Source organism: Vicugna pacos, chromosome 14 (assembly GCF_048564905.1).
Source record: "Vicugna pacos chromosome 14, VicPac4, whole genome shotgun sequence".
Lineage (NCBI taxonomy): Eukaryota > Metazoa > Chordata > Mammalia > Artiodactyla > Camelidae > Vicugna > Vicugna pacos.
Window position 1 is genome coordinate 5,248,493 of NC_133000.1, and position 27,223 is coordinate 5,275,715.

At 44.2% G+C, this 27,223-nt stretch overlaps 1 protein-coding gene across 2 annotated transcripts in view; it reads left to right on the plus strand.

The window, feature by feature from the left end:
• Window positions 1-27,223, plus strand: part of MTUS2 (microtubule associated scaffold protein 2) — a 396,161-nt gene that overhangs the window by 234,788 nt on the left and 134,150 nt on the right. For both annotated transcript variants that reach the window (XM_072976062.1, XM_072976063.1), the window contains exon 6: window positions 24,350-24,511. In XM_072976062.1, the coding sequence (XP_072832163.1) occupies window positions 24,350-24,511 (162 nt within the window). The remainder of the gene's footprint in view (window positions 1-24,349; window positions 24,512-27,223) is intronic.

Here is a 27,223-nt window from a genome sequence, read left to right on the forward strand (position 1 = left end):
TCAGCTGATGGTGTGAAATTCATGCTTTTATCATTTTAGGGAATTATCTCTATTTCGTTTTTATTCAGTCTTTTTTTTCAATCAGGAATAGGTTTTGAATTTTGTCATTGTTTAAATCAATGATTGACAGATTCCTATGATTTTTTTTCCTTGATATGATGATACAGTCAATTTTTAAAGTAGATTTTCTAATATTGAGGGTTTTTTCTCTGTACTCTGAAACTACTTAATTGGCATACTAGTTCTTTCTAAGTCACTCATGAAGCCATCTTGGCCCAGAGCTTATTATAAATCAATAATTAGCAACTTTCTCACAGATTTCTTTGTTTTTTTGTCCTACTTAGGTGTTTCAGTTAATTTCTGTAACATATTTTCCTACCAAACTATCCACTGTCCCCAATTTCCTTTTCCATTGGTATACAGTGTGTCTCTGTCTCCCTCTCTTATATCCAATATTATATATTTACATATATTTTGACTAGCTAGAGGTTTGTATAATACTATGGAAGTTGTTTTTCTCAAAAAAAAATCTCTTAATTCATTAATCTACCATGATTTCTTTTTCCTAATCTATTACTTTTTTTTTTAATCTTTCAATCAGTCTTATGTCCTTCATGGGCATATTTATTTGCATTTTTTATAACTTCTTCTTTTGAGTGTTCACTTTTTATTTTATTTTGTCTTAGCATAGAGGATATATTTTACTCTGAATTTATCTTTGACAGTATTCTGTAGGTTTTATTAAATAATTAGGATGAGACTGGTGCTATTTGATTATGTTATTGTCTGAGACTACAAAGACACAAAATACTGACCTCCGTCAGTCACCTTTTCCCATAAGTTTCTCTGAGACTTGGGCCCCAGTATATAGAACCTAGAAAGCTGGGGTGAACAGCATAACGCGTTTCATTTTTCCTAGCCAGAATAGACTGAAATAATTTCTGATAAATGGCAGTGGTGGGGCCTGTTCTAGTTTACTCCTTTCAGTGTGCAAACTCAAATTCAATACAACATTTAAAAAGTATAGTGCATGACCATCAGTATTATGAGATGTGGAAACTGAGAGACCATTGAGCAGGAAAAGGCACATTAGCTCAAAATGCCCAGTGTCGGGCTGGTCCAAGCCCCAGCAGCACCTACAGTGGAGGAAAAGAAAAGAGAAATAGCTAGAAAAAACTAGAAATAACTAGATAGCTGTCTTCTCCCATGCAGGAACAGGTTCTGTGTTATCACCCCAGTTTTCTGAAAGGGGGGTGCAGAGCAGTCAGACCTGGGTCTGTTCGCAATTTTAGTCCCTAACAGATTTGTCCTTATCAGGGTCCTGGAATGTGACCAGTTGCCAATTCTCATTCTCTGTTGGGAAGGCCAGAAGAAAGGTAGAAAGACGACCATACACAAAAACAAACCTATTCCTGGAGGCTGTCTGTTTTCATTTGTGCTCTTTAAATTTTTGTTATTTTCTGCAGTTATGATTTTGATACCTTATTTGATCTGAGACTTGTTCAGAAGTTTTTAAAATTTCCAGCAAATCTGGTTTGCTTCTATTTTAGGTATTTATGTCAAGTTTTATAGAACTGTGAACATCGGAAGTGATTTCAAATGGTTTTTAATATTTTGGAATTGGTTGGCTGTGAGCTCATGTTTTGCGCAGTCGCTTTCCCAGGGCAGTCCTTTGTGCTTTGGGTCATGGAAGCATCCTCATAGATGATCCTATGTCTCTGACAGGGCCCAGGGCCTTGCATCAGTTCTGGGTCCATTTTATGATCACTTCTCAGTCTGGGTTTCCCGTGCCCCGATATTCATCGCATTTCAGGCCAAGGAGGCCCCCGTCTCTCTGGGTGACTCTGCACCCAGGCCCCAGGCAGATGGAAAGCTTCCCTGCTACTTCTCTAGGCCAAAGGTGGAATTCTCTGGTCCATGCATTTCCTGATTTTCAGCAAGTAGCTCAATCTCCAGCTCCCTGTGGTCTGTGGTCCAGACTTGGTGCCCACAGGGCGGTCAGGACCGTGGACACTGAGGGAAAGCCCAGTGAGGCACTTGCCTTTGACTCCTACTTGCTTCTGTGACTTTGATTCCTTCTTGACTTTTTATAGCTGGAAAGCTATTTCCCTTTCTTGATTTCAGCTCAACTATGTCATTAAGATTTATTTTGCTCTATTTTATCTAGAATTTTTGCATGAGAAGCAGAGGGGCAGAGGTAGAAGAAGGTCCCTTTGTGCCGGTCCTGTGCACACCTTTGCCTGGGGGTCTGGAGTGATAATTTCTCTTGTTCTGTGGGTAGTGGTGCAGCTTGTGACCTCAGTTTACATACAGTTATATGGCCTGTACATAACCTGTCTCCTTCCTCTGTTAATTCACTTCAGTTCCACTCAGCAAATGTTTACTGAGAATCTATTACAAGGCAGTTGGGTGCCTTGTAACAGATTGGTTGCTGTACCAGAAGTGGTCTGACTGCCAGTGATTCATGGTCCAGTGGGTGGGACAGACAGACAGAGCACAGAATGGATAGAGACTGCATTTCCTTCGGTGGTGCTCAGGTACCTCAGGGGCCAGGACAGTATGGGATTCTAGGGCATAGAACTCACCAGAATGGACAGATGTGGATGCGGTCCAACAGGTTCTTGAGTTAGGAGAGGCTCATAGACGTCTTTGAAAATCTGGGGACAAAAATACCTATGGGTCTTTTTCTCAGGAAAATACTCATTCGTTTGGCACCTGGTTTCTGGATGCCAGGAGCCCCTCTGTAGGCCTCCTAGAGGTAGAAGCTGCTGAAGTCAATGTAGGATAAACCTGTTCAGGCCCCCCTGCAAGTCCTTCTGGAAAGAGAAGTAATTTTGTTTCCGCCTCACCGTCAGGAAGCAGACACCATGGTTGTCATGAGGACTGCAGTGAACGTGGCCCGTGTTTCATCAGGATATGTTGTATTACTCCTGGCGCCGTCTGATACGGTCATTGGCATTATCGCTAACAAACTATAGAGGTGTTTGAAAGCTCGGTGCCCCCACGGGCGAGTGTGCTGACAACTCTGGCCTAATTAGCCGTCTCCTAACTGTAAGACGCCTGGCACATAAAATCCCGACATCCTGATGTGACTGGGTAGCAGTCGTCAGCAGACTTACTGCTGTTGTCGTGTTGATGGAAAGACTCTTAGCATGATGTCGAATATCTAATCTTGGTTTGCAAAGTCGAGGACACTTCCTCCTGCTTTGGCTATTTTTTTAGTCGCCTCTGCAAGGCAAGAATCACAATCATAATGCTAAAAAAATGAGCTTTTGTCAGTATAAGGGAAAATTAAATCAAATATTATTTTTTCTTTAATGGGGTTCTCCACGCACTATAAAAATGTCCCTGCGTTATCATCAGTAGGTGGTTTGGCTCTGGGTGATCTTGTCTGATTAGAATCCCTGAGTGGTGGGGTTCTGATTGTGGGATGAACGTCCTCAGCAAACAAAGGCAATTTTTGTCTTTCTTAGGATTTGACCTGATGAAGGGTAATTTCTGTGAACCGCGTTTGTTTTTATCTCAACTCTTTCGTTTTACCTCTGATTTGCTTTCTTTTTTTAAGAGTCTGTTGGTGTGACAGTTTTGTGAAAACTTTGTACATAAAACCCAATCTTACAGAAAAGAACAACTATAGTTCTAAATGACAAAAGATGCCTCATTCTTTCATTCTCTCTCCTTCCTAGTGTCTTTAAAGATAATATGTATTTGTTTTTATATTATAATTATGGACAGAGGAGAAAAGAAAAAGTTTAAATGTATTTTAAATTTAGCATAAATCAAATGCTGGTTCCTCTAATCTGAAATTACACAGAAGAGAAGACCTTTGAACATAGTGGAATATGGGTTAGAATATCTAGAAGCTGTTTGCGTCTCTGACCTTGCCACTTTCTGTGTGACCTAGAGCAACCCTTCAGTCTGTCAGTTTCTCTTTTCTCATCTATAAAATTGACATATTTCTAGAGTGACTTTAAATGAAAATCAAATGCCTGCCGCAGTATAGGAACCTCCCCTGCCAACCACCTTAATCTCTTCCATTCTTAGCAGTTATCTCATTGGTAAAGCTGTATTAGTTTGTTGTTTACTTGTGTGTTGCCTTGTAACTTCAGAGGGAGAGGGATTTGCAAGCCCGGTACTCGGCACAGTGCCTGGCATATACCAGCAACCCTCTGGTCTTCCCAGGGTCACAGCCCCTTGAAAGCCTCTTCTGATCTGCCTCCCTCCCGATGGGCAGAACTGACATTTTAGTCTCTCTTCAAATGCCCACCTACCCAGCACATGTTTCTAGAAAAGGCACATTACATTGAGTTGCGTTCATTTTGTTTAAGTCTCTCTCTTCCTGCACGTCATTTAGCCTCTCTAGGACAAGGACCCTTTCTTATTCATCTTCATATCTCTGGCTTCTCAGATGGTGCCTAGTATACAATAGACGCTTAATTTTTAAGTGGGTAAAAAAACATTAAAATTGTGGGTACTGGCCTAGTGCATTAGGTGAAGTGACTTATTCTCTAGCACTCTGTCCTGTTAACCCCAGAGACTAGCCCGCTTCCAGGTCGGCAGGGGGCTGAGAGGTGTGCTGTGGTTGGGCTACGTCTTTATTGCCTCACTTGTAACTGGCCCGTTTCACGTCTGCTTACCCCAGTGTCCCATTTAGTTTATTTTTTTGAGCTTTTAAAAAAATTGTTTTTAATATATTTTTATTGAAGTATAGTCAGTTTACAATGTTGTGTCAATTTCTGGTGTACAGCGCAATAGTTCAGTCACATAGGAACATACATATGTTCATTTTCATATACTTTTTCACCATAAGTTACTAAAAGATATTGAACAGAGTTCCCTGTGCTGTACAGTATAAACTTGTTGTTTATCTATTTTAATATATATTAGTATTTGCAAATTTCAAACTCCCAATTTATCCCTTCCCACCTCCTCCCCCCACCCCCGGTAACCATAAGTTTGTTTTCTATGTTTGTGAGTCTGTTTCTGTTTTGTAAATAAGTTCATTTGTCTTTTTTTTTTTTAGATTTCACATATAAGTGATACCATATGGTATTTTTCTTTCTCTTTCTGGCTTACTTCACTTAGAATGACAGTCTCCAGGTCCATCCATGTTGCTGCAAATGGCATTATTTTATTATTTTTATGACCGAGTAGTATTCCATTGTATAAATATACCACAACTTCTTTATCCGGTCATCTGTCAATGGACATTTAGGTTGTTTCCATGTCTTGACTATTGAAAACAGTGCTGCTATGAACATTGGGGTGCATGTATCTTTTGGAATTAAGGTTCCCTCTGGGTCTATGCCCAGGAGTGGGATTGCTGGATCATATGGTAAGTCTATTTATTCTTTTGAGAAATCTGTGTACTGTTTTCCATAACGAAGATATTTAAGTTGAAATGTTTGGATTTCATTGTGGTGACATTGGCCCTTCCAGTTCTGCTCCGACCAGGGAACATTTCATTCTGTCACCAAAATCCCAAAGAATGTGGTTGTAGGGTTTTGGATAGGAGTGTTAATGAGCTTCGACATCGGCGTACCTTCCTAATGGCCTCGGAACAGCTATTGATGACGGCTGCTCAGAACAGTCTGCATCTCGTGTACTTGAAAATGAAGAGTAGCTCCATTGTCTTAATCCATCTTTGGAAATTACGCCATCGTTCTCTCTCCTGCATGGCTGAGTTTTCTGTCTTGGATCATCTCTGAGTGCCACTCCCCCGGGAAGCGCTGCTCGCGGAGGGAGAGAATGAAGACATTAGTGTCACTGCGGCATGAAGGACCTCACTTTCCTCTCCTCTTCCTTGCTCTCACAGACGGGAGGGAGTGATTTTGACTGTAGGCTTTCAGAAATTTCAGTTTAAATTTAGTTTAAATACATCGAATCAATTTGAAAAGATATTGATCAGTGTTGTCATGGCTAGCCCCTTCTTGGGATAAACTGTGAGTTTAATATATGTTGGAAAATTTCTTAAGTACCAAGAATTTCCAGTGTTTTACTGCCTATAAATTCCCGTTTTAACACCAATGTATGGAAAGAAAATATTCTTCAGTGCTCAAAAGCCATGAGAGGCCCAGAGATCTGAGCAGACGGTCCCCACTGACCGAGCTTCAAGCCCAGGGCAACACAGATGGTGTCACCGTGTCACTCAGGCTGTGTCTTCCTCAGACATTCAGTCACCGACTCTTGAACTTCATGAAATCATCCCTCTTTGCAGTGACAGTTCAAAGTGAAGGAAAAGAAGAAAGTGACTAGATGATGAGTTTGAATTTCAAGCTGTGAGTGGGGCTGCGGTGGAAATTACAGAGGGAACACGGCTCTTCTGGCCAAGTTTGTATGAACATTATTCGGTGTGAAATTAAGACCCAAGTTCTGTACTGACTCAGGTGAGTCTCTTAATACCGCTCATCCTTGACATCCCCGCCTTGAACCTGGGCTGGTCGGCCTCCCGTCTGGGGTGTTAGGAGGGCGTTTTTGCTCACGTTTGCTGGCTTGTTTGTTTTTAATTGTGGAAGAAATCTCCATAACACAAAACTTACCATCTTCGCCTTTTTTAAGTGTACAATTCAGCCGAATGAAGTACATGCACATTGGTCTCCCACCGCCATACATCTCCGGAATGTTTTTATCTTCCCAAACTGAAACTCCATTCAACAATAACCCCCATTTCCAGCCCTGGGGAACCGTCAAGGTTTCTACTTTCACTCTCAGTGCATTTGACTTTTCCAGATACTTCAGAGAAGTAGAATTATAAACTCCTTGTTCTTTTGTGTCTGACTTACTTCACTTAGCATGATGATTTCAGGGTTCATCCATGCTGTGGCATGTATCAAATTTTCTAACTTTTTATGGCTGAATAATATCGCATTGTATGCATAGGCCCTATCTTGTTTATCCATTCATCTGCCCATGGACATTTGGGATGTTTGCACGTTTTGGTTATGAGGAGTAAGACTGCTGTGAACATGGGTGTACAGGTATCCGGATAGTTCCCTGCTTTTCATTCTTTGAGTATTAGTAGGTGAGCCAGGCTCTGGGAAAAAATAAAAAGAGAGAGCAAGTCGGGATGTTGGGCAGTGATGATATTGGGGGATTGGGTTCTAATTGTGGATAATTTTAAGTGTTGTTACGTTTAATGTCTTCCTTGCTAAATGTTTTGTTCTACTGGGGCTTTCAGAGTGTGGTCTTCCCTGGGCACAGAAGAGGGTCTGTTGAATGAGATGAATGAATAAATGAGTGAATGAGTAAGCGAATGAACAAAGAGACACGAAGACACTGACAGAATGTCCTGGATCTGGACCCAGGCAACGGCATGGGAATGGAAGGGTGGATTTAAGACATGCTTTATGCAAGAGCAGACAGCGGTGTTTAGCTACCCAGTTGACTAGACGTGTCCTGGTGCAGCGCAGTGGTGCGTCTTCCCAGCCTGGGGGTTTCTTATTTGGAAGATCAGTGCCATGTGACCCGCAGCTGCTGCTTTGGGGCAGCTCGATGTGTCCAAAGCACTTAGCCCGCTCGGGGTTTCGTTGCATAGCAGTGTGGTCTCCCTTCTGAGAAACAGACCTTCAGGTCACTCAAGGAAGAATTTTCAAATCCCACCTCAGTTTAAAAGTAAGCGCCTCTTCCCTCTCCTGACCTTCTAATCCATTTAGCTTTCTCTGTGTGCATCAGTGAGTCCTTCCTTGTGACAAGAAAAGAGAGTAGCACTTCACAGAGATATGAAAACACTGTCAGCTCACGTTACCTCCACCCCGTCTCATTCTGCATGTTCCCAACTTTTCGTACTGTTGATCTGGAAATACAGAACTGCCAGCCAAGCTAGTAATCGAACTCTGCAACCATGGACCACTTGTTCCCTTGCTTTCTCTCTCTCTCTCTCCCCCTGTCCAGTAGTTTCAAAGTTACAATACCCATGCCACCACTAAAAAATGCTTTATTCACAAAATTGCTGACTTGGATTAAATGTGCCCCATGACTTTTTTTTCCTGAAAGATGCCAAGTTCTGAGCATCCCCAAGCTTACCAGCAAAATGATTTTTGCCCATGGTGCACCCTGGCATCAGCACAAGGTCACTCCCAGGTGAACACTTCCTGGCTGCAGCCACGGGGATCGCACCCCACATAGCGGAGCAGGCGTAAGGAGAAGTGGCCAAGGGAGCGCATCTGTCTGATGCCAAGCGTCTAAGCCACGTCGAGGTGGAAGGATCCAGATGAGGGTAGGGCAAGCAAGGCGGAGGAGCCTGGGACTTTGTTTTTGAGACTAAAACTGGGGCTTTTCCATTTCAGACAAGCTTAAGTGAGGCTTTCCTCCTCTGTTGGTTGAGTTTCTATTCGGATTGCTTTCAGCACCCACCCCCGCCCCCACCAAGTCCATTTAGCAAATTGTCGACATCCCCGAATTGAAATTACACCGAATAAAGGAATCACCATATTCAATATGGTTCCGAATTTCTTTGGGCTCATTGAGGGGCATTGTTCTTTGATGATTTTACATTTATCTAGAAAATACAGTCAGACTCAGTAACATCGTAGGAAATACACAGATTAAAGGTTTCTCTAAGGACCAAACTTGTAAAAGCCTAGGATCGACCCTTTGGGATTTGAAGGCGACAAGAGCCCAGGGTTCTGTGGATCGGGACTCCTCACTCCTGTGTGAGGCAGAGCTGCCTGTCTGCTGCCAGCCAGAGCCGGCGGGCGGGGGGGGGGGGGGCGCGGGCGAGCAGGGGTGGCAACTCCAGATGCAGGGAGAGTGATTTCTAGGCAATGGATCGTAGCCCAGAGGCTGAACAGCTGGGGCTTCAGAAACAGCCTTCAGTTTCCGGGCAGGCTGTGCTGAAGTGTTGAAAGAACTTGGACTCCGGAGTCAGAGACGCAAATTTGAATGCTGACTCTGCGTTTACTGCCTTTTCCTGATTCAAATGACTCAGCCTTAATTTCTGCTTTTGCAAAATGAACAGAAGACTGCACAGATGAAATGAGCTCATCTCTGTAGGTGCCAGTATTTGTCAGGTATTAGCTGTTAGGCCAAGACATCGTGTCCTGGGCCAGCTCCTCAGGGAGGCACTGAAGTCGGCGCCGACTCCTGCCGGGAGGCTGGGGAGGCTGGGCCCAGCGCTGACTGTTCAGGGCGGGGAGGGCCGCGGTGGGGGGCGCCGGCCAAGCCGGGACAGAGCAGTGAGGAAGGCAGAACACCAACGGGCGGAAGAGGGCGGGATCTTTTATTGTCATGACTGTATTTCCACGTTCTAAGTCTCTTTAGGGTCTGCAAATGTGTATGGCTTTGAGATCAGTTGTCCACAGAATAGACCGTTCCTTTACTTGCTAAAAACAGAGAAGAAAAGAAAAGAAGCCTTAATTCAGGTGTTTCAAGATGTTTGACACTTTGCAAAAAACAAACAGCATCTCTGCTACTGAGGGACCATTAAGTTATTTGTAATTGCCCTGATTTGTTCCACTCTTAATTGATCCTAAACCAGCTTTATCTGCACTGAAGTGAACTTTCCTCACACCTCATTCAAGATCCTGTCAGATCAGGGCTCGTTAGTACATCTTGGCTCATCAAGGACTTACCCGAGCAGCGTTCTCAAGCCAGTGACAGCTCATCAACCGTGATATTACCCCCGCTCCTGCTTCTCAACACTTCCCTTCTCTTGAAGTTGCCTTCGTCTGGTTAAGCCTTCATTGCTGCAAAACAATTGATGTACCCAGTACTATAAGCAATAGGTACTACTCAGCCAAGACCCTTACTTTGTCTTATCAGTTTGCTGAAAAAGCTTTGGATTACTTCCTTGCCTCCAGCTCTGCCCCGTTCTAATTTATCTTCCCCATTCCACAGCCATGGCCATCTTTCTGAAAGGTACGCATGACCACGTCATTCCATAGTGGAACCCTTCAGTGGCTTTTTGTGGCCTTCAGGATCAAGTCCAGACTCGTTCATGCTACCACGTCCAGAGTACACATACGTGCGGAGGACCTTGCAACCTCCGAGCATAGTGTTATTACCATTATCTGCAACCTTTCCAGAATAGCTTACATGGTTGTGTTGTAGCACCTCAGCTGGGTTTTAAAGAATGAAACAGAATTCACCTGGCAGGAGGGAAACGGGACAGGCATCCCAGATAGTGAGAGCCACGTGTTTAAAGACAACAAAGCAAAGAAACATCATAGTGTATTCACAGCATGATGAATAGTCCAGTGTTGGACCTTGAGATGCAGACAAGAAGTGGCCTTCCTTGGTCTACTGAGGGGCTTGGATTTACTTTATAGGAGGTGAGGGGTCATTAAAAGGCTGTCAACTGGGAAATGATTCATTTTGTATTTTAGAAAGAGGAGGACGTCAGAGAGATTGGAAAGGAGAAAGACGGTAACATGCGGTGAGTATCTCCTGTGCCTCGGGAACTCTGCTAGATGCTTCATCCAGGCTGTTTCTTTTAATTTGTACTAGAACCCATTTTACAGATGAGGAAATGTAGATTGAGAAAGACTCAGCCATTTCTCTGACTGTAGCTTATATGGGGCGAATCCACGTGCTTTTCACTAGGGCATCCAGCTCCAGGGACCAGGGCAGAGCCTCCGCCACTGCCTGGGGCCCTGCAGCTGGGGTGTCCCGGGCTGTCCTCACCTCTGCTGCAGCCCCCTTACCCGAGGACCACCCCCACCCAGCACTGTGCTGGCCCAGCCCTGGGCACGGCTGCCCGGCTGATGTGTCAGGCGTCTGTAGGAGTTTGCTGTTGCCGCCTAACAAGTCAGCACCGGCTTACGCGCTGAAGACAGCGCCTGTTTAGCAGCTCACGTAGGGCAGAGCTGCTCTCAGCTCAGGGCCTCAAAGGCTGAGGTCCAGGTGTTGGGCTGAGTTCTCGTCTCCAGCTCTGGGGGAGAATCCACTTCCTAGCTCATTCAACTGTTGGCAGAATTGACTTCCCTGTGGTTGTAGGACTGAGGTCCCCGTTTTTTCCACTGTCAGTGGGGAACTGCCCGTGGCAACCAGAGGCTGTCCATGTTCCATGCTTCTGGCCCCTCCACCTCCGAGCTGGCCACAGGGTATTGAATCCCCCTAGTCCTTTGAATCTCTGACTTGCTCTTGTGCCTCCAGCTGGAGAAAACATTGTGCTTGTAAAGGGCTCATGTGATTAGGTCAGACTCACCCAGATTAACTCCCTTTCCTAACGTCAAATGTGTCATATAGTGCAACCTCCTCACTGGAGTCAAATCCATCTTACTCACCTTCCCGGGGATTAGGTGGCAGGGTTACACTGGAGATTGGGGCTCTTGGGAGACACCCTAGTATCCTGCTCACAAACACACCTTGATTACATTTATGTTTATAATTTGAGGGATAAACTAAGAGTGTGGGATTAGCAGATACAAACTAGTATATACAGAATAGATAAACAACGGTGACCTACTGTATAGCACAGGAAATTATATTTGATAGCTTGTAATAACCTATAATGAAAAAATATGAAAAAGAATATATATATATGTATAACTGAATCACTTTGCTGTATACCAGAAACTGACACAACATGATATATCAACTATACTTCAATAAAAATTAAAAAATAATTTGCCATTCTTTAAAATAAAAATGTTCCTCCTTGTAATAACCCAGGGTTTTGCTCCTGTCTGCTGGCTAACTAACGCTTACCAGAAGTCTCTGCAGAGAGGGAGACCTTAGCAGATGTTGCATTTCATTACTATTTTAGGAAACAATTTATTCTACTTCTGCTTAACAGGCTGCAGGCTGGCTTGATCTTTCCTCCCTGTGCACACAGCCTTAGGTGCCTCCTTGTTTAGAGTGGAAAACAGAAGATTCCGGTCTCCATTCCCTGCGCCTACCTGGCCTAAAGCGACGGCCCCTTAGTTGAGGCAAAGGTCTGTCAGAATTCTGTGCCCTTCAGACACATGTTCTGACTAATGTCGGATCCAGATTTTGCTGCTGATTAAAATGCTTCTGCTTATCAACCTTAATTTGTAAATTTTAAGCTCTTGTTTTTTACTTACAAATATTTTTCAACTTTATGAATTTCTTTTTGACTACAACAGAAACAAAAAGTGTAAGAGAATTTAGGAGCTGGCTGTTGCTCAGTCTAGGGGGAGAAGGGGGCGGGAACACGTGCAGACGTGGGACGCCCTGCCCGCTGGGGGTGCGGGTGACCCGGGTGTTTGCTGGACCTGGTCTGCACCACACCCTTACCCAGCGTAAGACGTCGCCTTTGCTGGGGGAAGGGGCGGAAGGCACTTGAGGGAGCGGAGTTGCAGGAGAGCTGAAACTCACAAGGGCTGGGGCTTGGTATCAGAGATCCGTAAAATTCAGAAGCCGAGAGACTGTCCTGGCTTCACAGCCTTGGTCTTCCTGGGGAGGCAGCTGGCACCGTCCTGGAGGAACTGCCCTCAGGGAGGCGACTGACTGCTTGTCTCTCATGAAATTTAAAGGGGTTGCAAAGTTCCTTCACTAGTCTGTTTGTGATAGTTTGCAAAAACCAGTTTGAATGATGTTTGCCTGAGTGATTTCATGATGGGTTTTAAAGTATTGGCAATTTTATTTCGCATGGATGATGGTTGAACACCGTGTAGTCATCATAGCTTTTAAAAAAGGAGCGGAAATAGGGCTTTTGATTTCTGAAATTTTTTATCGGGAAGGACTTTGAGGAAAAGGTTTGTGTTCATAAACTAAGGAAGAGTGAATGGTTTTCAGAGACCAGGAAAGGGGAGCCCACCGTTTATTTCGTGTTTACCGCATGTCGGATACTTCAGACATGACTTTGTAGTCCCCGCGGCTCTTGCTCTTCCGTTAGAAACGAGGATGCAGGGGAAGAACAATGATTGCCTGTCCCAGGGCTGCCATGTTCTCAGCCTGGAGCTGCACCCACCAGGGGGCTCGGTGACCACGGCCGCCTTTCATCAGAGCCAGTGGCCAGGTGGGCACAGCCAAAGCAAAGCAGAGGAGGGCTCTCTTTGTTTTGTTTTGCTTCAAAGTCCAGAAATTATGGTGTTTTACAAACTGCTTATTTCCGTACATATCCTTAGGATTCTTCAAGGAATGACGTATTCTCCGTTAAATCATGATGATTTAAACCACTGGAGGAGCATCAGCATCTTTCTGTTTTCTATTGGGGTTTCCCCCGTGCAACTTCAATTGAAAACAGGCGCTATTTCTGTTATCAAGATACTTGTATTTGGACATTAGTACAGCTCCTGGGGGCTGAGGGTTTGGGACGAAGGCTGTCAGAATTAGAAAGAGCTCAGTCCATGTCCCCAGTTTCTGATCGAGACGGATCAGGGTAACATATATGGAGAGCAGAGGTGGTTCCACTGCTGAACAGACATCAGAACATTGTTGAATGTTGAAGATATTTTTGTACAGCCTTAGTTTATCTAAAGAAGTAACTGAAAGTTAGCTATGAAGAATTATTAAAGAAATAACTGTTAAAGAAGCAACTATAAAAATCCTGGCCTAGGCTTTTTTTTTCATTTGTTAAATTCATTTTAATTGTATTGGTCACACTTATTCATATTTGAAGGTTATATATGTTGGGAATATATTCATTTTTTAGAAGACACATGTTTCAATTTGCACATGAAGCCACGTGACAATGCAGCTCTATTTCCACAGCCTTGTGGAGTCTCAAAACCAAAGCATGGACCCACTGCCCTTGATTCAACTATCTAAAATAACACTTTTCCTCAGTTATTTTATAAACTTCAGTGGGTCACTGTTCCCTACTGCATTGTCTGAGCTGGGATTTTAGGTGTTACCCGTCTCATTTTCCACTAAGATAAGTAGGGACTGTCTTTTGACTAAATCTTTCAGTCTGTCCTTCAGCTAGAGTAGCGGTTTTCCCTGGAGGGGGCTTTTGCCCCGAGAGGGCATTTGACAATAACTGGAGGTGTTTCTTGATTGTCACAGCAGTGGAATTGGGGGTAGACAGGGAGAGGGTGTGCTGCTGGCATCCACTGAGTAGAGGCTGGGGATACGGGTGAGCACTCCGCAGTGCACAGGGCGTCCTCCATGGCAAAGACCCGTCTGGCCCAAGGTGTGGACAGTGCCCTGTTGGAAAACTCTGGACCAAAGGGAGAGAGTAGTGCAGTTGTCACTGAGAAACAAAACCAGCGCTATGTTGAAAGAGAGAAAAAAAAAAGGAAGATGACTACCTTCTTGGACCTCGGAAGAAGAGAAGGGGTTTTCTAGATCCCAGGAGCAGAGAGAAAATTCTTGGAGTTCAAGTGGCGAATATTATTTGGATTTACAAGTTGAAAAACCTCCTTAAAGCCAGTACGCTTTTCATTTTTTTGAGACTGTTCAGTTATGATATCACTCATATGCGGAATCTAAAAAAAAAAAAAAAGAAGGGAAAAAAGGACACTATGAACTCATCTACAAAACAGAAACAGACTCACAGACATAGTAAACAATCTTATGGTTACCGGGGAATGAGGGTAGGAAGTGATAGATTTGGGAGTTTGAGATTTGCAAATGTTGGCCACTATATATAAAAATAGATTTTAAAAAAAACTAGTTCCTTCTGTATAGCACAGGGAACTATATTCAGTATCTTATAATAACCTTTAATGAAAAAAATATGAAAACGAATATATGTATGTATATGCATGACTGGGACATTGTGCTGTACACAAGAAACTGACACAGTTTCTTCTCTCTTAAAGGTTTTATGTTCTCCAGAAGCTACTAAGCAGAAAGGGTTTTTTTAAGAGTGCAAGAAATCCCAGCTAGATGGCACAATTCTGACTCCTTCTAGCACCTTCTGCAGGGTTTATAAACACATAGGAAAGAAGGTTGAGGCTCAATTGCAGTGATACCCTTTTCAACATTTGACTTGGTTTCTTGGGACTTAGACTTGGTTTGCTGCCAAAATGTGGCTCACTGAAGCAGCGTTTGACATAGAATAGCCCATGAGCTCCCCGGATGCCTCAAAACAACTAATTAAACAGACCTGTAACACAAAAAGGAGACTAGAATAGAACACAAAATCCAAGCCAGGGGAATGGAACACCAGAAGTTCCTTCTTGGTCTCTTAATAAAAGCTGGTAGATAAGCCCTTGATCGTTTCTGTAATTCCTTATACCATGTTAATAACCTCAGCAGAATTTAAATTGGGTTCAGATCAGATGCTCTTATCTTTTAACAACTCCCATATTAAGCATATAATTAAAATGCTCCAGTTTAAATATTTTCCCCAAGGTATTTACTGAAAGATTCACACGGTGATGAACCAGTGTATTCATGGATGAAGGCTCAAGCTTTTAAGTACTTCAGATAGAGAAAAGGATTTATTACAGCTGGCCTGATTGATATAAAATGGGAGTGGTAAGAACTTGCTTTTAATTACTCAGACGTCTCATGAAATATCATATTAGCCCTTAGTCTTTTAAGTCACTAACCTGCATCAATATTTGACCATGTTCTCTCCTTTGGGAATGTGACTTGGTAAATATTAAAGAGAATTTCTCAAACCAAAAGGAATCTTTAAGTCGTTTATGTGCTGAGAGTTTAATTGTCCTGGGCTGGGTGATGCTGGCTTTTATCCTCCGTGATTACTTCTATCATTTTAAGAAAAATGGTACGATCACCCCTGGCCTTTGCTTTCTTTGTTAATCAGCTTGGTCTTTATTAGACTAGTTATATTACCCAGAGGGGGATTGAGAGAAGGTGTCATGGAGAAGGTGGCATTTAACCAGGCTGTGAAGGTCTGGAAGGCTTGCCCACGTCACAGGATGTCACCCCTCTCAGATGGGAGAGGAGGCATCATTCCTGCAGGCCTGCTCTCCCTTTAACATTTGTGTCCCTGGACCATGAGTCTCATTTTACCAGTTCAGCCGCACCCATATGCAGACAGAAGGAAGAAGACCCTCTTTGCTGTATATTAGAATGGACCCCAGGAGGAGATGAGAAAGCTTTTCTGGAGCACCTGGGTGGGGAGGAGGGGATAGAGAGTCGGGGGACAAAGGTGTGTGTTTTTTTTTCCTTCTCTGTGATGGTTTAGTTGTGATCATTATCAAAAGAAGGAGACCTTGAGAAAGTGTGCGCAGCCCTGGGGCACTGTGAAAACTGTGCCTTAAAGCAGCGGGAACTTACAGAGATGACTGTCAGCGTCAGCACCTGCTACTTGCAGAAATCATCTGCTTCCGTTATTGACCTGGCGGAGGTAGGGACGTCTTGAGAGTATTTGCACGGAACAGGATTTCATAAAATGAGGTGCCATTAGGAGTCGTGTGGGACAGATGGGTCCTTGAAGAAATGACATCTGATGAAAGAGAGCTGCTTCTGCTGATCCTGTGTGCGTATGGTGATGACAGCTAACGTTTATTGCGTACCACGCACTTTGCAAATTCTTCATGAGCATTTTCTCATTTAATTCTCAGATTAACCTAATGACAGAGGGTAATAAATAAGCCACTTCATAAAAGAGGCTGCATTAATTAACTTTTTAAAGAGAATATTACTAGTAAGTTTCAAATCTGGTATTGAATTTGGGCAGAACCTGTGGTGTCCATGGCTCTATTCCATGATACTCTTATTATTTTTACTCTTAAGACCTTGCTGTCAAAGCCCAGCCAGGAGAGCTCAGGAGGGAGGCCCTGCAGCAGGAATCCAGAAAGTTCCTGTGGACCTAGAGGAGTCCCCTTGAACCCAGCACCTGACCTATGGAAGTGCATCCTGCCGCCTGGCTAGGATGCTGAGTGTAGATGATGTCCTCTGGTCCAGGGCTGGAGTCATTCATTGGACTCCTGGAGCACTGTGTTAAGGAGGACTCTCAGGCCAGGCCTGGATTAGCGAGAAGTTAGCATTTGCTGTAGGTGAAGTGGGAGCAGTGAAATACATGCTGTGTGTTTCTCTGTCTTTAGTTAGGACTCAGGCTACTGGGGAGAAAGGGACAGAGAAAGAACCAGGGTTCTTTGGAGTTGCCTCTTCAGAGCCAGACTCCCGAGAGTGATCCCAGTTATTGCCTTGGGGGCATGTGAAGCCAGGAGAGACTGGTGATCAGAAGGAAAGAGAAGGGTGACTAGGCAGATCGGGCTGATGGGCTTTGAACAAGGCTCCGTGTTGGGTTAGTGGGCAGAATATCAGTGTTACATTTACAGAGGGCATATATGTGCTGGATGCTATTCTGAGCACTTTATTCTATATATGTAACAACTCTTTTAATAGAACTCTAATTAGCAGATACTACTGTTATCCCCTTTTTAAAGATGAGGAACTGAGGCACAGAGAGAGGAAATAGCTTGTCCAAGGTCAGAAACTAGTAAGAGGTGGTGCCAGGATTTGAACCCAGGAAGTCTTAACCACTATTATCTTCGCAAACTTTATCAAACCCAGTGATGGATGCTTAAGACGAGATGAAATCAAAACCTGAAATGATATAGAGGAAAAGTATTATGTAAATAAATGGTACGCTGTCTTGGGGCAAGGAGGAGTGGTGCTTGGGCAGAAAGACCCCCAAACCATTACATTCTGATGTTTATTTTTCTGTGTATTGTTTTCAAAAGTGTTTGAACACCACTGCGCTACACCACAGACAGTACCCGTGTTATAGACCACTAATGCCCCACCTCGGCCATACTCACTGTGACTGCATTCCCGGGAGCTGTTGGGGAAAGTGTGAAGCTTTTAGAGCATCTCTGGGCTCAGAAATTGAGACGAGAATTGACTATGAAAGGAAGCGCTGTTCCCAGGGGACGGATTTGCCCTTGCTACATTTTTTTTTCATACAGCAAATATTTCTCAAGCCCAGCCTTGCCTGTGGCTGGACAGGAAGTCGCGGGTGGAATCCCGCCTGCCTGGAGTGCATCCTGGGCTTGATGTGGTGGCAGGAATTGAGGGGGAAAAATACGTTGGGACCAGATAACAGAAGAATTTGGATGTCAGAAAGGAGAGTGTGGAGTATATCGGGAAGACCACGTTGAGCCACTTGTGCCTTAGGAAGCGCAGGGGGGCACCATGAAGAGGAGGATGCACTGAATGACGGAGGGGGCGGGTAGGGCAGGGCCTCTGCCATGGTCTCCCCAGCAGGTGCTGCCTGGGGACCCGCCACAGGGGCAGAGAAAGGATTTAAATTTGAAGTCTGCAGCGGAAACAGAAGCACACTGACCTGCATTGGTTGATAGAAGGGAAAGAGAGAGTCTGGAGGATTCTGACATTTTAATTCCAAGTTCCTAGAACAATCATGGTCATTAATAATCAAGAATAAAGGAGGTGGAGTCGGGCAGTGTGCAGCTGAGAGAAGTGTTTACTTTTTCTTTTTCAGTTGAAGTGTAGTCCGTTACAATGTGTCAGTTTCTGGTGTACAGCATAATGGTTCAGTCATACATACACTTACATATATTCGTTTTCATACTCTTTTTCATTATAGGTTACTACAAATGTTTACTTTCAACATTACCTCTTCCCTAGGCACTCCACTTAAAGCGGGGGACCCTCCTTCACCCCCGAGTTTTTCCTTTAGTTCCAACCCTGTGTTTCTTTCATAACTGATAGCAGCTTGTGATGATTTTATTTGTCTGTATCTGTGGTCTGTGTGTCCCCCACACTGAGATGTAAGTGGTACAAAGAGAGGACCCTTTCTGTCGTGCGCCTCCTGCCCAGGGCAGAGCCTGCTCTACTTCATTTTGACAAAGAAATAACTTTGCCCATAGTAGTAAGATAGCAGGTTTTTACTTTAGCTCTTCAGTGGGAAAGAAAGCACATACCTGGGTTAAAATATGCAGAAGGTGGGAAATGGAATATTCAGTTGGTACTTTAATAATTAAACTAGATTTTGCTGCCAAGTGATAAATGCTGCTAAATCAATGAAATATGCATCAATTAGGCAATCATGCAGCCAAAATATTACACAACTTGATTGCCTGGGACTGTTAAAAAAATCAGTGAGGAGAATAGTTTAATCATTATAATATAGATAAATTATCAGAATCAGTAAAACACGTTTCTTTGACTTTGGCCATGATGCCCTCATAATGTTAATAACTGTTTTGCTTTTCTTATGCAGTCTTCCCCTGAAAAAACTCGTTCTGGTCTGGTTTGTGTTCGTCCCTCTTTGCCACTGTCATGGTCAGAATTATCCTTCTGAGCAGGCTGGGTAGACACCACTCACTCCTTTGGAAGAGGGGATCAGAAATCCTATAAATCTACACTTCCTCCTCCCAGTGCCTGAAATCCCCTGAGGGACTTTCATTCCTTTGGTGCAGCCTTTTCTGGCCTGTGTTGGCACGTGTCCTCCTCTGTGGTGTAGGACCGGAGCCGCTGAGACCACACCGCACTTGGTGGGCCTCCATGAGACGGGGAGGGGGGTAGCCGTGCCTTGAGTGTCATCCTCCTCACGTGGGAGCTCGGTCGTTCTGCAGCCGTGAATGGGATGCAGGAGTGGGTCTGAGGAGTGTTCTTTTTTGTATTATGCAAGAGTCTGCCGTCAGGAGACAGAACCACCTTGGGACAGACGGGTTGGGACCTGCTTTAGCCACCACGCAGGCTCCTGGGACGGGGAGTAGGAATGGTAACAGGGGAGAGGGGAGAGCCGAATCACAAGAGGAACTTGTTCCAACCAGAGGAGCCAGGAAGGAAAACTTACGTGTGAGGTGTTTTTATTGATTGATTTTGTATATAATTCAAATACCATAAAACTCACCCTTGTATACAGTCAGGTAGTTGTTAGTGTAGTCACAAGGTTATGCGCCATCACTCCTGTCTAATTTCAGAGCATTTTCTTTACCCCAGAAAGGAGCCCCTCCTCGATTAGCACTCACTCTCCCTCTCCCTCCTCCAGCCTCTGACAGCCTCTAATCTACCGTTGCCTCAATGGCTTTGTCCATTTTGCACAGTTCATATAAATGGAATCATACAGTGTCTGGTCTTTTGTACCTGCCTTCTTTCACTGAGCATAATGTTTTCACGATTCATGTATAGGGTAGCTTCTATCAATAATTCACTCCTTCTATGGCTGAACAATATTCTGCTGTCTGGGTAAGCCACATTTTATGTACCATTTGTCAGTTGGTGGACATTTGGGTTGTTCCCACTTCTTTGACTATTATGCATAATGCTACTAGGGACATTTGCGTACAGGTTTTTGTGGGGGCGTATGTTTTCAGGTCCCGGGCATATATGTAACAGTAGAGCTGCTGGGTCCTATGATAACTCTGCGCTTAACACTTTGAGGAACGTATCGGAAGTCGTAGTGTTTCACGTTTCTTAAGCTTGGTTGTTTGTTATTATTCTCACTTTTCCTTTGTCTGAAGTAGTGCATCATTTTCGTGAAAGACCATCATACTGTCACTCTTCATTTTAGCCTTTTATCCTGCAGGTACCACCAGGTTTACTCTGGTCCTTTTCTGCTATTAATCTGTGAATACTTTCCAAGTCCCTGTGGAAAGCTGGTTTGCTGTATTGAGCAGCTGCTGGGCTTAAAACTAACCTGTAACTGTTGGTAACGTAACACGTGAGAGCCTACCACACAGCGGGCACCACTCTAAGTGAACTTGCATTGCCCTTTTAAACATTCACTTGTATTAGCTCTTTTAATTCTCACAGCACCTCGGTGGATTCAGTTAGCATCATCCCCACTTATAAATGAAGAAACCGAAGTGCAGAGAGGTGGCAGGTGGAGGAGGGGGTATCCACACCCTGGTCATCTTGCCCCCGAGTCTGCACCGTTTATCACCTGCATCGTAAGGGCCACAGTAGCTGCTGGTTGGTTGGGAATGAGACGACTGAATTAGATGCGTGGACCACTCCCACTGGCTGAATCCTCCAGAACATTTTTCTGGCTCATGGTTTATTTCCAGTTGTTTTCTCTTCTCATCATGCAATGCTTTGATGTTGTAGGCATTGTTGTAATGTACCAGAGCAGTTACAGAACTCCACAGCCATTTCCAAGTTCAGAGTACTTCTCCTTCACTGAATAATGTGTCTTTTAAGTCCCGGCCAACATATGATGGTTTTCAAAGAGGGGTCCTGTTTACTGCCAGCTGTCTCCCACAAGAATGGATAAGAATAGCATTTAATTTTGTTTTATCATTTTGTTTTATTTCATTTTACTTTATTTTGGTTTTTTTTAGTCGTTCAAGACTTCCTTCAGCAGGGAGTACATAGCTTCCTTGACACTTCATACTTCAAACAGATGAATTACTCCCCAGCCTGGAAAGCAGCCACATCTCTAAATGGACGTGTTCACTGAAGTATAAATTTCGTGTAAGAGAATAATGCCAGGTACAAGAGGATTCGATAACAAGGCATTTGAACTCTACAAATGATACAAAATATTCCCCTTCCTCAGGATCTTTAATAACTTGTTCAGTGAAAGTCTCTGTGTGAAAGAGTTGATGTTCATTTCAGCTTCCACACTACACATGTCAGTGAATAGATTTTGCAGGCAGTCTGTCGGCAGTCGCCTGGACGATAGATAATTCCACGTGAAATGTCGCTGGTGATCTAGCCTCCCCCCCACCCCCCATCTGAAATGTTCTACGACCTCCAGAGAGTCTCTTGAGTCCCGGGATGGGACGGTGAACCTGCTCTATGTTCAGAAGCGAAGACTCACTGTCCTGCAGGTGCCTGGTGTCCCTGATGAGGTTTTGCTCAAACGTGTGCTGACTTGATGTTTTTATTGCGGTAACATTGATCTATAACATTGTAACGTTCGTGTGTACTGGATTGTATTTCCTCATCTGTTTACCCTACGGCATGCTCACCACCCCAAGTTTATTTTTCATCTGTACCATGCAGCTGACCCCCTTTATCCTTTTCACCCTCCCCCACCCTGAGCCCCTTCCCCTCTGGGAACCACTGCTCTATTCTCTGTATCTACATGTTTGTTTTTGTTTGGCTTGGTTTTGTTTTGTTTTTTTGGTTTTGAGGGTTTTTGGTTTTTTTTATATTCCACATGTGAGTGAAATCATACAGTGTTTGTCTTTCTCTGTCTGACTGATTTCATTTAGCATCATCCCCTTGAGGTACATCCATGTTGCCTCAAATGGCCAGATTTTACCTTTTCTGTGGCTGAGTAGAATTCCATTGTGTGTATGTATCACGTCTTTATCCATTCATCCACTGATGGGTACTTAGGTTATTTTCATATCTTGGCTACTGTGAATAACGTTGAGGTGAACATGGGCGTGCAGGTATCTTTTCAGATTAGGGTTTTTGCCTTTTTTGGACAAATAAGCAGAAGAGTTGCTGGATCATATGGTAGTTGTATTATCAATTTTGGGGGGACTCTTCATACCACCTTCCATGGTGGCTGCATCAATTTACGTTCCCACCAACAGTGTATGAGGACTCCCTTTTCTCCACATCCTCGCCAACACTTACTTCTTGTCTCATTGAGAATAGCCATTCTCACAGTTGTGAGGTGATAGCTCATGGTTTTTGACTTGCATTTCCCTAATAATTTAGTGACGAACATCTTTTCATGTGCCTGTTGGCCATCTGTATGTCTTCTTTGGGAAAATGTCTATTCAGTGCCTCTGCCCATTTTTGATAGATTTGTTTTCATTGTTGGGTTGTGTGAGTTCCTGACACATTTCGGATATTAACGCCTTGTTGGACGTACCATTTGGAATCTCTTCTCCCACTTGGTAGGTCGTCTTTTTGTTTTATGGGTGGTTTCCTTTCCTGTGCAGAAGCTTTTTAGTTTGATGTAGTCCCATTTGTTTATTTTTGCGTTTATTTCCTCTGCCTGAAGAGACTTGTCTAGAAAGATACTGCCAAGACCAATGTCAAAGAGAACACTGCTTGTGTTTTCTTCTAGAAGTTTTATGGTTTCAGGTCTTACGTTCAAGTCTTTAAACCATTTTGAGTTAATTTTTGTGGAAGGTGTGAGATAGTGCTGTAGTTTTTTCTTTTCTTTTCTGCACACTGCTGCCCTGTGTTTACTTTTTAATCTGAAATTGAGGATACAGTGCACGTTGTCTCAGTGGAGTTTTAATGCTTTTGTTCTGCTTTCATGGTTCAAATGCATTCTCCTAACCCTGCTTAGAACCATTTAAAACCTTGCACAGGCCCTTAAAAGAACTGTAGGTCATAAGTTCTGTGTTATGAAACAGCACATTCTTTATTTTTCCTTCCTAAATACACTTTGCTTTAGAAACAAAACAAATCTCGTCAATTTTGAACAGACTGTCAGATCTCCAGAGGGAGGAAAGCAGCCAGCTCTTACTCGAAGTGGTTGAATAAACCCCCTGGATGTCTGAACGCTAAAGCCATTTTAACAATGTTATCATTTTTATGCAGGCCCTATCTGCATAGAATGTTGTGACTATCCTTTTAAAATGATGAAAACAAAAAATTTAATCTTTCCGTGGAAGGCTACGCTTCTAGCTGCCATTGCCTGTTTTCCGTGGCAGATGGGCACGTTCCTCGCTGGGCAGTTTTATCCCTGACAAGCGGTCATCTCAGGACGCCCAGGCTCTCTATTTAATGAAGGAGATGAGGTCTCTTGGCTGCACATAGAGGTGTATTTAGAAGATTTATCCGTTAACAGGAAGAGGTGGGGGTGTCATTGCCTTTAAGAGATTACAGACGTGTAAACCACGGTAGCTTTGGAAAGAGCTAGAGAAAAAATTCAGGCCACAGCCATCCCGTGCATTTACGTCTGACACAAATCCCAGGATGCCCTGTCTTCAGAGCAGTCTGTCATCAACAAGCATGTCCTATAGACAGAGCGTCTGTTTCTGTGTTGTAGAGTAAACTGAAGTCATCAACAAACATCTGCCTTTGCAGTGAACTGGGGTCACTAATGCAGGGTCCTCTTATTTGGATGAAGTCTCAGCTTTCCAGACAAAAAGCTTTGTGAGTTTCAAAGAGATTCTCTGTCTCCATGCACCTCGCCCCTCTGCCTTCACCCCAAGCCTCTTATTCCAAAGGTAAACTCAGCTGGGTTCCAGGGAGCCCCAGACACACTTCCTTGACTAACGTGCCTACCTGTGTTCTTTCTCTCACCTCCCCTGGGTCACTCACACTGTTTTTCAGAAAATGATTGCTCATCTTCCATGAGTTATCAAATAAATGCTTATCATATGCACAGGCAGCTACACATCCACGTAAGTAAACCGTGTGTGTGCACGCACATGTGTGAAATCTTCAGAGGGGCGAGGCTGCTCTTGGCTTTTGTGGAGCCCCTGGCGTGGGGCTTTGAAGGACAGACTTACATGCAGTGATGAAAGGGAGCTCTTTCCCCCATCTGGTCACAGAGAAATGCTCTTCAAGGCCACTCACTAGGAGTCAGGTCAAGTTCAAAAGCAGGCGGCGGCATTAGGGTAGGCAGGCAATTGCACATGGCGAGGAGTCCTTGCATTTTTCATGAAGTTGAAATTAACACGCTGTCTGCCTCCCACAGGTTCAACCTTTGGGACCGAAGACCAGCCAGCTCTGAAGGTGGCTCTGCCTTCCAAAGACACACCCAAGGGGGCCGGTCGGGCGGCCCCTCCAGCCTCTTCCAGTGTGGCAACACCCCGCAGGAGTTTGCTTCCGGCGCCAAAATCCACGTCCACACCTGCTGGTAAGACTTCCTGCTGTGGAGAAGCTCCGCGGTGGAGTGCCCTTTCTGCATTAAAAAGCCTTTTGAAAGTCCTCAGGTACTTCGGTTATTTAGATGAGATGACTGATGAGTTTCAGCTGGCATTTTAAATTAATAATAATAGCATGATTTTCAAGGCACTTTCATATATTCCTATGTTTAAATTCTCACAACTCCCTCTCTCTCTTCCCCCAACTGGGTAACCCATTTGATCACACAGTTTCCATTGTCAGGAAAAACAAAACAAAACAAAAAGATGGGGCTGCTTTAGGCGGGGGGGGGGGAGGGCTGCTACCTCTGCAGGGATTCAGGGGCTCTGTCTCCCCGGCTGGTTCCAGGCTCCCACCACCCACGCAGGATCCAGGGATCAGCAGCTGCTGCAGAAAGGCTGACTCCCTACTCTACCCAGGTCAGCAAAGGGGATGCCCGAGCCTCCCCCATCCACCACAGGAAACTAGTGACAGACTTGGGGAACTCCGTGGACACAGAGGTGTGACAAATGAAGGTGCTTGTGAGCAGCCGAAGCAGCCCAGTGTGGCCCCTGACCCGATTCCTCCCGTGGTGTCTCACACGTGTGCGTGTTTGCCTGTGGGATGTCCAAGCACGCAGCGTGTAGCTTAGCATTCCATCTTCTACACCATAGGAAGACACCCTAAGAGGAAGGGAGACTGGATGGTGAGCCCAAAGCCACTGACTGAAGATGGCTCACCTGTAGGGGTATTTATCCCCCCATATCTTCCTTCTGTGCTCATGTAATCAGATCCCAGTGGACACACAGACGGGCTTGTGTGGGTTTCTGAAGGCAAGGCTGCGTCGTGCCCATCTTCCCACGGTGTTGTTTCCCTTACTCAGAGTGCGTCGCTAAACTGCCTGCAAGTCAGCATAGGCCTCCGTCTCCCAGAGGCCGCCTGAGGCGGCTGTACCATGACTGAGTCAACCATTCCCCCGCTGCGGGGCATGCGCTTTGTAACCAGTGTCTGCCACTGTAAACAGTGCTGCAGTGATGTCCTCGGAAGGATGGCATTCTTTCTACAGGAATGGCCCCCACCAGTGGGATCGCTGTGTCTGATGCCTTGATAGATGTTAAGTAGATTCCTTTCCAAAGAGGACACAGTGCTGCACACTTCCACCCGTATGCCTGCTAGGAATAGATCTTTCCCTTTTCAAAATTTTGTCCATTTGATGGGAGTGAAATACCATCGCAACATGACTTTAACTTGCATTTCCCTGACCACTCCGCTCGCTGGAGCCCCTTGCCCTTCAGTGGAGTAGCACCTTGTAATCCCCTTTGGTAAGACGTAAATGGACTGGTTTAGTGTTGTTCTTCCGCAGTGGAAGGAAAGCTCCTGAGGTCAGTGGCCTTGTCTGTTTTACTCAGCACAGTATCCCCGCTGCCCACCCCAGGGTCCCCAGTGGCTGACTCACAGTGGCTACTTAACATCTGTTTGTTCCTGGTTGGATGAATCCACGAATCAATGACTGAACGTCCCAGGCATTTGACTCTTTCCGTTCCAGTTTATTAACAGTTTGGCCTTGGTTTAAATAGAAAATAATTAGGCGGGCCTATAGTACAGTTCAGATACAGCTGGTGAATCGATCCTGTGGATCAGTACTGATCAAATGTTAGCGCATCGAGTCGCCCAGAAGGCTTCTTGTTAAAACAGATTACTGGGCCACATCCCAGAGCATCTCATTCAGCAGGTCTGGGGCCGGGCCTGAGAGTTTGCATTTCTAGCAGATTCCCAGGCGATGCTGCTGCTTCTAGTCCAGGCGTCACACTTTGTGAACCGCTGTTACAAAACGATGGGCTAGGATTTCAACAGATGGTTCTTAGGAAAAGAAATGCTGAGAGGTCTCAGCCATATGAAAAGCCAGTCAGTGTCACTCATAACAAGAAAAACATAAAGTAAAACTACAATGGACTACGTTCTCTTACCTATTAGGCAAAAATCCAGACGTTTGAAAACGTTTGTGAAGTTGCAGGGAGAGGGGCATTCTCATACATATTCTGGTGGGAATATAAAATAGGACAACTCCTTTGGAAGAGAATTGGCAATATCTATTAACAAAATCACATATGCATTTTTCCTTTGACCTAGCAGCCCCACCTCCAGAAATCTTTCCCAAAGGTAGACTGGCAAAACAGAATGCTCAGAATGATTCACTGCAGCACTGTTTGAAATGACTAAAAACTGAAAACAGCTCAGCAGTCCATTCATAGGGGACTAGCTAAATGGATGGCGATACATCCCCAGGATACAGGACTACACAGCTGTTAAATGAACGGGGAAAGCTCTCTATGGACGATGATTTTTGGGATCTATCATTGAGTGATAAAAGCAAGATGGAGAAAAGTGTGTAGAGGAAGCTAACCTTTTATCTAAACAACAGGGACATCGTATGTATAATTAAATATATATTTGCTTATATTAAGAAAAAGCAATAGAAGAATAAACTCTGAAATTGAAAAAAATTAGTATCTTTAAGGGAAAAGAAGGAACAGCATGGAGGGAGTCGGGGCAGAAGCTAGACTTTGAATACACCTTGTTTTGTAGATTTGACTTTGAAATTACATAAATATTTCACACAGTGATAAATTAGCATTGAATTTTAAAAGATGATATCTAAAAATCAAAAGTACGATTAAACAAATAAAAGTAATTGCATGGCCTGTTGGCAACATAAACACACAGA